The 16,343-nt window shown below is 42.8% G+C and overlaps 1 protein-coding gene across 4 annotated transcripts in view; it reads left to right on the top strand.

Annotated features, from left to right (window-relative positions):
* Positions 1-1,107: 1,107 nt before the first annotated feature.
* The window catches only part of MARK1 (microtubule affinity regulating kinase 1), a 141,609-nt gene continuing 126,373 nt past the window's right edge, over positions 1,108-16,343 (top strand). For all 4 annotated transcript variants that reach the window (XM_086342721.1, XM_086342719.1, XM_086342720.1 and 1 more), the window contains exon 1: positions 1,108-1,451. In XM_086342721.1, coding sequence (XP_086198847.1) covers positions 1,401-1,451 — 51 coding nt within the window. In that variant the 5' untranslated portion in view covers positions 1,108-1,400. The remainder of the gene's footprint in view (positions 1,452-16,343) is intronic.

The raw sequence follows: 16,343 nt of genomic DNA, 5'->3' as shown, positions 1-16,343 counted from the left end.
GGGTCTCAGCCACTCCGGGGGTGCCGCGGTGGGCGCCTGGCGACCTCTTCCGCCGGCCGAGTTCCCTAGGAGGCCATCCTGTCCCGACACATCGGCGAGCCGTCTGGCCGGAGCCCATCGCACAGACTCCGCAGCACCGCCTCCGAGGCTGCTGGCGCTTTTAGGGGAGATTTTATGCCCTCTTCCCAACTATTAGGGTGACCCTGAACCCAACGGCTCCCGGGAGAGGGGGACCGAGAGGGCTGGGGGGAGGACAGAAACCGAGAAAGCTGGAGAACGGCGAAGGAGGCGATGAATTAAGAATAGGAGAAGTCCCGAGATAGCAGATAGGATCCAGCGTAGGATCATGCCCATTCTCCCCCCACCCCCGCAATGAAACGGACAAAAAAGGACCACTCAATTGCATCAGCGCCCTCTCACCTCCCCACCCCCTCCGCCCCGGCAAAACCCAAACACTAATCAAAAATTAAATCCACCAGAAGCTCTGAAAGACTACCGTACTCCGCGGGTGGGGGCGAGAAACAAAAATAAACACGGGGACAGACGGGCGATGGAGCGCGGAAGGAGGAGGAGGAGGCGGCCCCGCATCCCTAATGAGGGAATGAATGGAGAGGCCCCCCTCGGCTGGCGCCCGCCCACCCGGCGGCGGCCGCCAAGTGCCTCTGGGCGCAGCGTGCCGCGCCCGCCGTTCCTCGCGCAGCCGGCTCGGGCCGCACCTCCCGGTTCAGGCGCGGCGGCGGCGGCGGCGGCGGCGGCGGCGGAGACCGCGCGGGACTCTGAGTCTGGGCTGACGCGCCGGGGGCGCGGGGGCGCCGCCGCGCTGGGCCCCGGGCGCGTGGCTGCGGCTCGGCCGGGCGGCGCCGCTCACCTGAGGCGGGGCGTGGGGGCGCGGCGCGGGCGGTGCTGTCAGGGCCGCGGCTCCCGGCTCCCGGCCGCGCTCGGCGGGACGAGCCAGGCAGTGATTTGCGGCGCCGCTTCGCCTTCGGCTATGGCCCGGAGAGCCTAGCGGGGCCCGGACCCCGCCCCCCCCCTCACCGCCCCTCTCCGGCTCCCGCCCCGCCTCCCAGCCTAGGCGTCGCGTCCCGCCGGCCTCGCCGCCCGGCCCGCGCCGGGCAACCGCCCTCGCCCGGAGCCCTCCCTCGCCCCGGCCCGCGTCCCCCCGGCGGCGCCGCCGCGGGAAACGGCTCCCCCTCCTCTTCCTCCGCGTCCTCTGTCCCCCCCGTTCCCCCGCCGCGGCCGCTTGTTGCACCGCCCGCGGCCTGCGGGAGCCGCTCTCCCCGGCCCGGCCCCGGCTTCGCGCAAAGCGGCCGCAACCCCTGCCTCTCGCCCCCGGGGCCCGCAGCAAGCCCGGGCCCGGCCCGGCCCGCGAGACCCCGGCCCGACCCCGCCGCCCGCACAAAATGTCGGCCCGGACGCCATTGCCGACGGTGAACGAGCGGGACACGGAGAACGTGAGTAGCCGGAGCCTCCCCGGCAGCGGTGGGGCCGGGCGCTGCCCCCCGACCGCCGCCTCACCTTCCGCGTGGGCCGCCCGGGGTCCTCAGGGCGGCCACCCGCCGCAGGGTCTCCACCCGGAGCCCGGCGTGACCCTCGCCCCCCGGCTCAGCCCCTGTCCTCCTTTCCAGCCCCATTTCGCTGCTTTGCTCTGAAGGGTGAGGGTTGGGGGGCGCCGTCGGTGGCGCCCTCCCCGCGGAGGTGATCCTCCGGGAGAAGGATGGGGGTGATGGAGGGCAGAGAGGCACAAGGAGATGGCAGAGTGGGCATCCCGGCGGGCTTTATTTCCACTCGGCATTCCGTATTCCCCACCCGAATGTTTGCTTTATGATCACAGACGAGCCGGCCGACTGCCTCTTCTCCCCTTGCTTTTCTGGCTCTTTCGGTCCTTTGCACCCCACCCCCCTGCATTGCCCATGACTTTGCTTTTTATCACATTAGGTCCACAGTTGGGTCTTGGGCACCAAAGGGGAACGGTCGGGAATGGAAGGGACGAGAAGGGGAGTAGAGACGGGTGTGTGTGTGTGTGTGTGTGTGTGTGAGTGTGTGTTGGGGTGTGAGTTTATACTGCTGTATGATACTCTTCCATAGAAATGAGTAGAAGAATTTCACCACCCGCTTCTGTGGTCCCAGGGTGACGGCACAATGTTTAAAAGCCCAGTGAAGCCAATGGCTTTTTACTTCTCTTCCTCAAGTCAGTGGTAATAATTCAGGGCAGGTTTTACTTTAAATACCTCTCCTCCTCCTTGGAGTGTCACAAGGTGCATTTCTTTGAGGGAAGGATTTTCTGTGCCTTTGATCAAATTGCCTTCGGGAGTTTTCATCTCGCTGCCGTTGTCCCCAGTGTTTAAACTTCTGAAAACCGAAAGAACCAAATCAGTTGTATTTCCATGTTCTGAAAAGTACAATTGTGTGTGAATGCATGAGTTCCTTTGTGGCAAAGGGTTTAAAAAAAATAATTTTTTTTCTTTTGTTTGTTTAAAGCCCTCATGACCTGTAAAGAGGACCTTGGCTGATGTTTCTGACCGGTTTTGAGTACCCCTTAGAGGGGTACTAAGTTTTGGCCTGCTGTCCAATCTCTGTCAAGTCAACTCCATGACTCTCCAGCTCTTGGTTGGAGAGGCTTCATAGGGTTGGTAAAATAAAATAATGAAGGGCTTTGGCATTCTTAGACAAAAGATGCAAGAGAGAAAACATACAAACTCACCGCCAGAGTGTTGGAGGGAGGTGTATAAACAGTTTATTTAATCTTGGAGCGTAGAGGAACGCAGAAACTTGATAGAAGGGAGACGAAATTCTGGTAAGAGACTGTCGAAGATCCAGGAAATTTCAGAGTATGCTTATGTGCTGTTTAGTGTCCTGCATTTCAAATGGTAAAGATACAGTGCAAAGCTGCTGACACCGTAAATTATAACTTAGTTTACAACATAACTGTTTTTTAAAAGCCTGTTTTTAAAAATATAATTGATACATAATTTTGGTTGGGAGATTGAAGAAGATGACAGGAAAAGACCTAAAATTGGGTTAAAGCTGGTTTTAAAGCCAAGGTGGTACAGGATTTTTCTAATAGAAAATCTTCAAAAAACAGTGTCATTCAGTATGAATGAAAAGTAGGCAAATGATGACCTTTGCTTTTATGAGCAAAACACTGTGTTTTTAACCTGAGATAGGTGGAAAAATACATTGTTCTTATTTTCTTTTGGACTGTGACTAGAACAGCTTCTTCCAGAGTCTGATGTCTGCTTTATACAGACATGAGATAGCATTATACAGATATCTGTCAGGGAATAGTACAAAATGCAGCATCACATGTAAACCAGAGAAAGGGGGGAGTTCAGTTAAGCAATAGCAGTGTACTACATTTTGCTTCTGAAAGTGAATATGCTATGTAAACTCATCTGCTCTGTTTCTGGACATGGTTTTTCTAAGTTGCTTTTATGATCTTGTCCCTTGTTATTGGTTCCATTGTGCGTAACTCTACTCTCTTAGGCTGCCTTTACCCACATCCTGACTTTCTCCTGATTGCCATGGAAAGTATCTGTTGTACTATAGCTGTTAATTTATCAGCAAGTATGCACTCAGTTTTGTTTTTGAGCTACAACGGATGCGGAGGTAATATTAACATTTAAGACAAGGCCTCTCCCCTCAAGGAACTTAAGAAGGAAGGTAAATAGAGTCCCAAAGAAATAATGTACAGTAGAAAGCTGTGTGTAAATATGGCTGAATTGTTTTATAGGTGCTATAGGTTTTTAATCAGCAGGATCACCAGTGATGGCTATTGAATCACCATTCGTGTCTCTGTCTATTCTCTGGTTGGTAGTAAATGTCATTACTCATTCTTGCTTACTTCTCATCAGTGAGATAAAGCAACAAATCTACTTGTTAGCTAATATACAAATACCAGTATGGTAATCAAAATGAACATTTGTTTGTAGCTGTTTTAAGTGAAATTGACATTAAAAAAAAAAGATTGTGAAAAATTTACATTCGCGTGACTATCAAATGCTGGTAAGCCTTTTGGAATATTAAGGACATAACTAAACACCTTTTTATGATTGCTAAAAATAATTTAAACAAAATAGTTAAAGAACCTTTGAATTTTATTATCATTTGCACTTGTTATAAACATTTTAGTTATACATGAATGGATTTGGTATCTTTGGGAATATGTAGTATCTGCCTTTCACTAATATATATTGAGGGTATATAAGTAAACAATATTATATAAAAAACAATTCAGAAGACTGATGTTACAGCACTGTTAACATTAGTAGTAAATATTCTCCTCTTTACTACTCGTGTATAGTAGAATGAGAAAGAATTGCTTTTCTTTGAGAACATTCTGTGTGTTTTTTCAGAAGTATTTTCTTAGATGAAGGGTTTGTATGTGCATTGTTAATAGGCCTCAAATGGCTAAATACAATAGAACAACTGATGATTAACTTTAAAGGCAATGAATACTTCCTAGTGAAGTAGAAAACATATGTTGAGTATTGTAGAATTAATTTATGCAAACTGTGTTTGATTTTAGGTTGTAAATAAATCCACAAAGAGAATGGGTATTTGAATGGATATTTCCTTATTTTACCTCTGTTAGATTATACTTGGATAATTGCAGCATGGATATAGAGAATTTATTGCCATTACTCTTTTGTGCTTTTAAATGAAACAATTTTTTTTTTCATGTTTTAAGAAACAATTTTTCTACACAAATTTTCTAATCAATTTTCCTGAAATATGTTTTAGGAAACACTTTTTTTTCATGTTTTAGGAAAACTAATTTTGCTGATTGCTATGGATCCAAAGTGTCCCAGCTAGCTTTCTGTTGTGAAATTTTGATCAGTACGAAGGAAATTAACTTGATTCCTTCTTGGGGTCTTGTAAAATGGACTTTGGATAAATTTATCTTGAAACTTTTAATAACAAAACTCTTGATGATGATTCTTTTCAAAAATCCGAAATTCAGTATGGTGACCGTATGGTACTACTAAGGTGGATGTCAGTAGTTTGCCTAATGGGAATAACTGTTAATTATGTGAAAAGGCAGGAGAGAAGCATGCTTTTGCCACTGTGTTGGGTTTTACCAGTACCATGTGCGTACATCACGTGTCACGGGACCTATCACATTGCCTTCTAATTGCTGATTTACTTTGTCTCCTTTGTTGTGTATCTCCAGTGCCAGCACAATGACTGGCAGTAATATATAGGAGAGCAGTCCTATAATATTCCCCGTTTGAATTTTTTCCTTTGTCATCAGAATATATTAGTAACAGTGGGAAGGGAACATACTACAAAGCCCTCAGTGAAGTGACCTGCCCAAGGTCATAACCAATCTCTGATGTCTTCTACCGTTGCTGTGCTCATGCTATTGCTTCTTCAGGTTTTTGTTTTGTTTCTGTCTCAGAGATTTTAAAAGGACATTCATGATGATATGAGATAATTAGAGGAAGAACAGGGTATGCCATGCTCATCTGATTCCTGAACCTTTGCTCAAAGAAACCTTTGTTGTCCCAAACTTTCTTTAAGAAGCCTTTTGAAATGATTGTAGCCAACATTGCTGTCTGCTGTAACTGAACATCTGTGTATGTATAGTCCATACCATTGGTTTCCAGAGTGGGTATGCAGGACCATCCATTGTGAGAAAAAAAATGTCTTTGCCTTCTATCATCTTCCTTCTGACCTCAATGCTATTATTAACTCTCCTCCTCCTCTCCCTCCCCTCCTCCTCTAAATCTTAGGTTGTTTAGAATCAGCCACATATTTTAAAATGACTGTTCCTTTGCCATTTCTTTTCCATCTCAGGTTTTCCTTTGGAGGTCATTTTCCCTTTTGTTTATAGATATCTTTTGGTGATAATTGTCATAAACTTTTTTTTAAATGTAGAAATATATTTTGCCCGTTTCTTGAAAGATAGCCTTGCTCAGTCTCCAATTCTGAGTTGCTTTCCATTGTCTACTTATCACCATTGCTTCTGTTCAGAAGTCATCTGCCAGTATGTTGGTGTCTTTTCTCTCCCTCTTTTTTTAAGATTCTCTTTTTCTTAAGTGTTATACTTTCACTACAGTGTATTTAAGTATTGATTTCTTTTCTTCCTGTTTGCATCCCCTGTCTTTGAATTCCTATTTTTTTAATTAAAAACTAGGATACTTATCAACTATTATTTTTTTTAAACATGGCCTTGCTTCTGGTCTCTTTAGAATTTTATTTTGGTACTCTGATTAGATTATGTTGGACCTTAGTTCTCCCATGTCTTAACTACTTTTTATTTTTTTAATTGAAATACAATTGATTTATAATATTGTGTTAGCTTCAGGTGTATACCAAAGTGAGTCAGTTTTATATGTATGTACATATATGACACATACACATATATATTTTCCAGATTCTTTTACATGATAGGTTATTGTTACTTGTGCTATACAGTAAGTCCTTGTTTAGCTGTTCTGTATATAGTAGTATGTATCTGTTAGTCCCAGACTCCTAATTTATCTCTCCCTTCCCCTCTTTCTCCTTTGGTAACTGTAAGTTTGTTTTCTGTGTCTGTGAATCTGTTTCTGTTTTGTAATAAGTTTGTTTATATCATTTTTTTTAGATTCCACATATAAATGATACTGTATGATACTTGTCTTTCTCTGTCTGACTTCTTCACTTGGTGTGATAATCTCTAGGTTCATCCATGTTGCTGCTGCAAATGGCATTATTTTATTCTTCTTTTATGCCTGAGTAATATTCTACCGTGCGTATATACTCCATCGTCTCTAGCCATTCATTTGTTGATTGCTGTTTAGGTTTTCTTCCATGTCTTGGCTCCTGTGAAAATTGGGCTACATGTATCTTTTCGAATTAAAGTTTGCATCTTCTTTAGATATATACCCAAGAGTGGGATTGCTGGATCATGTGGTAACTCTATTTTTAGTTTTTTTCCTGTAATTAATCTTTAGTGAAGTATAGTTACTTTACAATGTTGTGTTATTAATAGTTTCTGCTATACAGCAAGGTAAATCAGCTATACATATATATCCCCTCTTTTTTGGATTTCCTTCCCATTTAGGTCACCACAGAGCACTGAGTAGAGTTCCCTGAGCTATATAGTAGATTCTCAGTAGTTATCAGTTTTATACATAGTGTATATATATGCACTTCCATATCCTAGCTGTTGTGAATAGTGCTGCAGTGAAAAGTGAGGTGCATGTATCTTCTCAAATTATGGTTTTCTGTGGATATATGCCCAGGAGTGGGATTGCTGGATCATCAGTCAGTCAGTTTAGTCACTTAGTCATGTCCAACTCTTTGCTACTGCATGGACCACAGCACGCCAGGCCTCCCTGTCCATTGCCAACTCCTGGAGTCCACCCAAACTCATGAAAATTGAGTCCGTGATGCCATCCAACCATCTCATCCTTCGTCATCCCCTTCTCCTCCCGCCCTCATTCTTTCCCAGCATCTGGGTCTTTTCAAGTGAGTCAGCCCTTCACATCAGGTGGCCAAAGTATTGGAGTTTCAGCTTCAACATCAGTCCTTCCAGTGAACACTCAGGACTGATTTCCCTCTGAATGGACTGGTTGGATCTCCTTGCAGTCCAAGGGACTCTCAAGAGTCTTCTCCAACACCACAGTTCAAAAGCATCAATTCTTCGGCGCTCAGCTTTCTTTACAGTCCCACTCTCACATGCATACATGACTACTGGAAAAACCATAGCCTTGACTAGATGGACCCTTGTTGACAAAGTAATGTCTCTGCTTTTTAATATGCTCTCTAGGTTGGTCATAATCCAAGGAGTAAGCATCTTTTAATTTCATGGCTGCAGTTACCATCTGCAGTGATTGGGAGCATATGATATTCTTTTTAGTTTTTTTTAAGAATCTTCATACTGTTCTCCATACTGGTTGTACCAATTTATATTCCTTTTAAATCACAGTTTCAGTTTCATTACTTGTGATTGATTTGTTCGTATTTCTGCATCTTCCTGGTTCCATCTTGGAAAGCTGTACCTTCCTAAACATTTGTTCGTCTCTTCCAGGTCCTCCATTTTGTTGGCGCGTGGTTGCCTTTAGTAGGCTCTTATGCTCCTTTGTATTCTGTGGTGTCAGATGTAGTGTCTCCTTTTTCATTTCTAATTTGATGGATTCGTGTCCTCTCCCTTTTTTTCCTCAATGAGTCTAGCTAAAAGTTTATCAGCTTTATCTTGTCAAAGAATCAGATTTTAGTTTCATGGATCTTTTCTGTTATTTTCTTTGCGTCTCATTTATTTCTACTCTTTTCTTTATGATTTCTTTCTTTCTTCTAACTCTGGGCTTTGTTCTTTCTCTAGTTGCTTTGGGTGTAAGGTTAGGTTTGTTATTTGAGATTTTTATTGTTTTCTGAGATGCTTTATTTCCTTTTGATTTCTTCAGTGATCTGTTGATTGTTTAGTAGCATATTGTTAGCCTCCGCATGTTTGTGTTGCAGTTTTTTTCCCTCATAGTTGATTTCCGGTCTCATAATGTGGTCGAAAGAGATGCTTGGTAGAATTTCAGTTTTCTTAAATTTACCGAGGCTTGTTTTGTAGCCTAACATGTGACCTGCTTTTGGTCTGTTGTGTCATTTAAGGCCAATGTTTCCTTATTGATTTTCTATCTAGATGATCTATCTATTAATGTCAGTGGGGTTTTAAAGTCCCCTAATATTACTGTGTTACGGTTGATTTCCCTTTGTGTCATTTAATATTTGCTCAAAGTATTTAGGTTCTCCTACATTGAGTGCTTATATATTTACAATGATTATATCTTCATGTTGGATAGACCCCTTGATCATTAGGTAGTGCCCTTCTTTGTCTCATAATAATCTCTATTTTAAAGTCAGTTTGTCTGGTGTAAGCATTGCTGTCCTAGCTTTCTTTAAATTTCCATTTGCATGGAATGCCTTTTTTCATCCTTTCATTTTCGTTCTGTGAGTGTCTTTATATTTGAAGTGAGTCTCTTGTAGACAGCGTGTAAACAGTTCTTGTTTTTTTTCCATTTAGCTATTCTATTTCTTTTGACTGGAACATTTAGTCCATTTAAATTTAAGACAGTTACTGATGTGTATGTTCTTCCTGCCATTTTGTCACTTGTTTTGGGTTCTTTTTATAGCTCTTTCCCCACTTTCTTTTTTTGTGTGTGTGATTTGATGACACAAAATAGATATACACATTTTGTGTATATCTATTAAAATTTTTTGGTTTGTGGTTATCATGAGGTTTTCATCTAGCTATACACACACACACCCCCATGATTGTTATAATTTGCTGGTCTCTTAATTGTAAATGCAGTTTTAAAACTCTGCCTTTGTACTCCTTCTCTCAAAGTTACTTTTTTTGATATCATAATGTATATATATATCTAGTTATTTTCTAGATTAACTCCTTATTGTGAATATAGATGGCTTTACTGCTTTCATGTTTTAAACCTCCTGCTAGCTTTGTGTGTGGATGATTTCCAACCTTTATATTTGCCTCTACTGATGAGCTTTTTCGTTTCATGATTTTCATGTTTCTAGTTGTGGCCTTTTCTTTTCTTGCCTGGAGAAATTCCTTTAACATTTGTTGTAAAAGTGGTTTGGACGTGCTAAACTCTTAGCTTTTGCTCATCTGTAAAGCTTTTAATCTCTCCATCACATCTGAACAGGAGCCTTGTTGGGTAGAGTATTTTTGGCTGTGGGCTTTTGCTTTTCATTACCTTCAATATATTGTGTCACTCCGTCCTGGCTGCAGGGTTTCTGCTGAGAAGTCAGCTGATAGCTTTATGGGAGTTCCCTCTTATATTGTTTGTTGCTTTTCCCTTGTTGCTTTTAGTACTCTTTTTCTTTAATTTTTGTCGTTTTAACTACTATGTGTCTTTGTGTGTTCCTCTTTGGGTTAATCCCCTATGAAACTCTGTGCCTTGTGGACTTGGATATATGTTTCTTTTCCAAGGCTAGCAAAGTTTTCAGCTATGCTGTTTTTGGATAAATTCTCTACCCCTTTTCTCTTCTGGGACCCCTATAATGTGAGTATTAGTGTGCTTGATGTTGTCCCAGAAGTCCCTTGAACTATCCTCATTTCTTTTCATTCTTTTTCCTTTTTTTCTCTTCAGCATCAGTGATTTCCCCTACTCTGTCTTATAGCTCGCTAATCTGCTCCTCTTATCGTTTAGTTTACTGTTGATTCTCTTTACTGTATTTTTCATTTCTGTTATCATGTTTTTCATTGCTGTTTGGTTGTTCTTTATGTTTTATAACTCTTTGTTAAAAACGTCTAACTTCTCTCTGTGCATCCATTCTTTTCTGAGTTCTCTTGGGTAGATTACTTACCTCTAATTCAGGTAGTAGTTCTTCTGGTTTTATCTTGTTCCTTTGTCAAGAGTTTTATCTCGTTCCTCTGTCACCACATTTTGCCTAAGTTATGTTTTATTTATTTATTTTTTGTATCTGGGAGGTTGGCTACATTTTTCAGTCCTGGAGAAGTGGCCTTTTGTTGAAGACTTCCTGTGCGTCCCAGGAATGAAGTCCTCATCACCGAAGCTGTGTGCTCTAGGAGTTCCTCCTGTGAGGGCTGCATGGACCCTTCTGTTGTTGTGGGCTGTATGGGCAGTCTCATAGTGTTGGTTGGCTCCCAGTCCAGTAGTTTGCTAGACCCTGCCTCGTGGAAAGGCTGCTGGCTGCAGGTTAGCGGCACTGTCGTGAAGTGGCTGTTTGTGGAATCCCTAGGTTCCCCAGAGCTTATACTGGCTCATTGCTGGACAGAGTCATAATCCAGAAGATTGTGGGGCTGTTGCTTGCCCACTGGTGGGTGAAGCCAGGTCCTGGGGTTGATGCTGGACTGCTGGCAGACAGCATTCAACCCTGGAGTCTGGTTGCAGGGCCTAGGGATCCCAGAGGTGGTGTCAGGTCACCCGTTGAGGGTCTGGTTCCTGACTGAGTTGAATATGAGGTCGGGCTGTCCTGAACTTGGCCTGCTAGTGGGCAGGGTGGTGGTCCAACTGGTCTCCGGTCAGGGTCTGGACTGCTGTGGGCAGGCTGGACCTATAGGCTATTGGATTATGGTTTTCTTACATCTAGTGTCTGTCCCCTGGTTGGTGAGGCTGCTCTAGAGGCTAAAGCAGGCCTCCTGGAAGTCAGGGGAGTTGGGATATGAGATTTTGGAGCTGATGGGTGGATCTGGGTCCTGGGCCCTCTGGTGAACAGGGCCATGTCTTGAGGTGTGCTTATAGCTGTTGTGGACTCAGGAGGTCTTTTTAGCAGTCTGTCTGCTGTTGGGTGGGGCTGTGTTCCTTGCCAGTTAGTTACTTAGAGGCCTTCCAGCACTGGTGCCTACAGGCTGTTGGGAGTGGGGGCAAGCCTTGGTACTAATGAGTTAGAGGGAGGATCTTATAATGGCACCTGCCAACACAAGCATTCATGAGGTAAAAGCCATCCCTCGTGTGAGCTGCAGCCACCCCCTGCCTCTCTAGGAGACTCTCCAAGGTCAGCAAGTAGGTCTAGTCCAGGCTTCTATCAAATAACTGCTTTTGTCCTGGGTCCTGAAGTGTGTGAAATTTTGTCTGTGCCCTTTAATGGTGAATTCTCTACTTCCCCCAGTCCTGTGTGGCTCCTGAAATTATGCCCTGCTGGCCTTCAAAGCCAAATTCTCTGGGGGCTTGTCTTCTTGGTATGAGACCTGGGGCTGGGGAGCATGATATGTGACACAGACCTCTAACTCCTATGGGAGAACTTCGGCAATGATTCTCATTTGTGAGTCACCCATCTGGGATTATGGGACTTAACTAGGTTTCAAGTCCATAGACCCTACCTGTCTTGTTGCATTTCCTTTTTTATGCCTTTAGTTGTAAATTTTCTGGTGGGTTTCTGATCTTTTTCACTGATGGTTGTTGTGCAGATCATTGTGATCTTGGTGTGTTCTTAAGATGAGTAGAGCTTAGGGTCTTTCTACTCTGCCATTTTGGCCCAGCTGAACTCATGCAGTATTATTCATTCTGTGACTAATTTAGAATAGTGTCCTCTAAGTGCATCCATGTTGTAGCATATAACAGAATTCCCTTCCTTTTTATGGTTGAAAATACTCCATTGAATGTGTATTGCACATTTTCTTTATACACTTAGATACTGATGGACATTTGGGTTATTTTCATATCTTGGCTATTGTGAGTAATTTTCCAAATTTGCTGGCATATTGAGTGCAGCAGTTTCACAGCATCATCTTTCAGGATTTGAAATAGCTCAACTGGAATTCCATCACCTCCACTAGCTTTGTTCGTAGTGATGCTTTCTAAGGCCCACTTGACTTCACATTCCAGGATGTCTGGCTCTAGGTCAGTGATCACACCATCGTGCTTATCTGGGTTGTGAAGATCTTTTTTTGTACAGTTCTGTGTATTCTTGCCATCTCTTCTTAGTGTCTTCTGCTTCTGTTAGGTCCATACCATTTCTGTCGTTTATTGAGCCCATCTTTGCATGAAATGTTCCTTTGGTATCTCTGATTTTCTTGAAGAGATCTCTAGTCTTTCCCATTCTGTTGTTTTCCTCTATTTCTTTGCATTGATCGCTGAAGAAGGCTTTCTTATCTCTTCTTGCTATTCTTTGGAACTCTGCATTCAGATGTTTATATCTTTCCTTTTCTCCTTTGCTTTTCGCTTCTCTTCTTTTCACAGCTATTTGTAAGGCCTCCCCAGACAGCCATTTTGCTTTTTTGCATTTCTTTTCCATGGGGATGGTCTTGATCCCTGTCTCCTGTACAATGTCACAAACCTCACTCCATAGTTCATCAGGCACTCTCTCTATCCGATCTAGGCCCTTAAATCTATTTCTCACTTCCACTGTATAATCATAAGGGATTTGATTTAGGTCATACCTGAATGGTCTAGTGGTTTTCCCTATTTTCTTCAATTTAAGTCTGAATTTAGCAATAAGGTGTTCATGGTCTGAGCCACAGTCAGCTCAGTTTTCATTCCAATCCCAAAGAAAGGCAATGCCAAAGAATGCTCAAACTACCGCACAATTGCACTCATCTCACATGCTAGTAAAGTAATGCTCAAAATTCTCCAAGCCAGGCTTCAGCAATATGTGAACCGTGAACTTCCTGATGTTCAAGCTGGTTTTAGAAAAGGCAGAGGAACCAGAGATCAAATTGCCAACATCCACTGGATCATGGAAAAAGCAAGAGAGTTCCAGAAAAACATCTATTTCTGCTTTATTGACTATGCCAAAGCCTTTGACTGTGTGCATCACAATAAACTGTGGAAAATTCTGGAAGAGATGGGAATACCAGACCACCTGATCTGCCTCTTGAGAAATCTGTGTGCAGGTCAGGAAGCAACAGTTAGAACTGGACATGGAACAACAGACTGGTTCCAAATAGGAAAAGGAGTTCGTCAAGGCTGTCTATTGTCACCCTGTTTATTTAACTTATATGCAGAATACATCATGAGAAACACTGGACTGGAAGAAACACAAGCTGGAATCAAGATTGCCGGGAGACATATCAATAACCTCAGATATGCAGATGACACCACCCTTATGGCAGAAAGTGAAGAGGAACTAAAAAGCCTCTTGATGAAGGTGAAAGTGGAGAATGAAAAAGTTGGCTCAAAGCTCAGCATTCAGAAAATGAAGATCATGGCATCCGGTCCCATCACTTCATGGGAAATAGATGGGGAAATAGTGTAAACAGTGTCAGACTTTATTTTGGGGGGCTCCAAAATCACTGCAGATGGTGACTGTAGCCATGAAATTAAAAGACGCTTACTCCTTGGAAAGAAAGTTATGATCAACCTAGATAGCATATGCAAAAGCAGAGACATTACTTTGCCAACAAAGGTTCGTCTAGTCAAGGCTATGGTTTTTCCTGTGGTCATGTATGGATGTGAGAGTTGGACTGTGAAGAAGGCTGAGTGCTGAAGAATTGATGCTTTTGAACTGTGGTGTTGGAGAAGACTCTTGAGAGTCCCTTGGACTGCAAGGAGATCCAACCAGTCCATTCTGAAGGAGATCAGCCCTGGGATTTCTTTGGAAGGACTGATGCTGAAGCTGAAACTCCAGTACTTTGTCCACCTCATGCGAAGAGTTGACTCATTGGAAAAGACTCTGATGCTGGGAGGGATTGGGGGCAGGAGGAGAAGGGGACAACAGAGGATGAGATGGCTGGATGGCATCACTGACTCAATGGACGTGAGTCTGAGTGAACTCCGGGAGTTGGTGATGGACAGGGAGGCCTGGCGTGGTGCGATTCATGGGGTTGCAAAGAGTCGGACAGGACTGAGCGACTGATCTGATCTGATCTGATTGTGAGTAATGCTGCAAATATCTCTTTGAGATACTGATTCCAATTATTTTGAATAAATACCTAAAAGTGAGATTGCTGGGTCATGTGGTAGTTCTATTTTTAACTTTTTGAGGCATGTCTACACTGTTCTCTGCACCATTTTACAGTCCCTCTAACAGTGCACAAGGGTTCCAGTTTCTTCACATCCTTGTCATTACTTGTTATTTTCTTTTTTTAAAGAATAAAGTTTAAAACATTGTTTATTTCTTATTTATTATTTTGCTGCTCTGAGTCTTTGTTGCTGTGTGCCACTTTCTGCAGCTGTGTAAGCAGGGGCTTCTCACTAGTGCAGTGCACAGGCTTCTCATTGTGGTGGCTTCTCTTGCTGTGGAATGTGAGCTCTAGAGCATGGGAGCTTCAGCAGTTATGGCACATGGGCTTCCCTGACCCGTGGCAAGTGGAATCTTCCCAGACCAGGGATAGAACTTGTGTTCCCTGCATTGGCAGACAGTGGCATTCCCATTGGACCACCAGGGAAGTCCTGGTATTGGTTTTTGATAAACACATTGTAACACATGAAGCGATTCCTCATTGTGGTTTTGATACGAATTTTCCTGACGGCATTTTCCTAATCCTAATCATTAGTGATGTCAAGCATCTTTTCATATACCCATTGGCTATTTATATATCTTTGGAGAAATATCTACTCAAATTAAAAAAAAAAATCACTTTTTTTTTTTTTTTTTTGCTGTGGTAACAGTTTCTGAAATATTTTGGCTGTTAACCCTTTTTCACATATATGGTTTGCAGATCTTTCCTTTCATTCCGTATGCTGCCTTTTCACTCAGTTGATTGTTTCCTTTGCTGTACAGAAGCTTCTTAATTTGATGTAGTCCCATTTACTTATTTTTGTATTTAGTAGTCCCACTTACTTATCTGTATTTACTTTTCTTGCCTAATTGCTTTGGCTAGGACTTTCAGTACAGCAGCCTTCTATATCTGCAGGTTTTGCACCTATGGGTTTAATCAGTTGTAGATTAAGAATATTTTAAAAATAAAATTACAGATTTTCATAAAGCAAAAGTTGAATTTGCTGTGCATTGAGCTATTTATGTAGTTTTTATATACATTGTGCTATTACAGTACTTAATAATAATCTAGAGATGATAAAAGTATATGGAAGAATGTGTGTAGGTCATATACAAATACTCTGCCTTTTATATAAGGGACTTGAGCATCTGGATTTTGGTAGCTGTGGAGGGAGGGGTCCTGGAAGCTGTTTCCTAAGCATACCGAGAGACAAGTGTATGGTGTTGAATATAAGAGGCAAGAGTGGGTATCCTTGCCTTATTCCTAATTTTAGAGGACTTTCACTGAGTATGATGTTAACTGTGGACTTTTCATATGTGGCTATTATTTGTTGTTATTGTTCAGTCACTCAGTCATGTCTGACTCTTGCAACCCTGTGAATGCTAGCCCTCCAGGCTCCTTTGTCTATGGGATTTTCTGGGCAAGATTACTGGGATGGGTTGCCATTTCCTCCTCCATGGGATCTTCCCAACCCAGGGACTGACCCCATGTCTCCTGCTTCGCAAGTGCATTCTTTACCCCTGAGCCACCAGGTAATGTTGAGGTAATTTTCCTGTTCCTAGAGAGTTGAGATTTTTTATCATGAAAGGAGTATGAATTTTGTCAAGTGCCTTTTCTGCATCAGTAGAGATGATCATGTGTTTTTATCCTCTGTCTTGTGTGGTGTATTACACTGATTATCATATGTTGACTCATCTTTGTATCTTGGGGATAAATCAAACTTAGTCATAGTGTATGATCTTTTAATAGGCTTTTAAATTTGATTTGCTAATATGTTGCTTAGGATTTTTGCATTTTTATTCACCAGGGTTCTTGGCCTTTAATTTCCCTTTATTGTAGTGTCTTTTTCTGGCTTTGGTGTTAGGGTAGTGCTGGTCTCATACAACGAGTTAGGAGGCATTTCCCTCTCTTCAGTTTTTGGATGAGTTTGAGAAGGATGGGTATAAGTTGTTTATATGTTTTATGGAATTCACCAAAAAAGCCATCTGGTACCAGGCTTTTCTTT

The sequence above is a fragment of the Bos grunniens genome, chromosome 16 (assembly GCF_055505025.1).
Source record: "Bos grunniens cultivar Pamir isolate PY7600 chromosome 16, Bosgru_T2T1.0, whole genome shotgun sequence".
Lineage (NCBI taxonomy): Eukaryota > Metazoa > Chordata > Mammalia > Artiodactyla > Bovidae > Bos > Bos grunniens.
The sequence above is the reverse complement of the archived record's forward strand: the minus strand, read 5'-3'. Positions and strand labels throughout refer to the sequence as shown.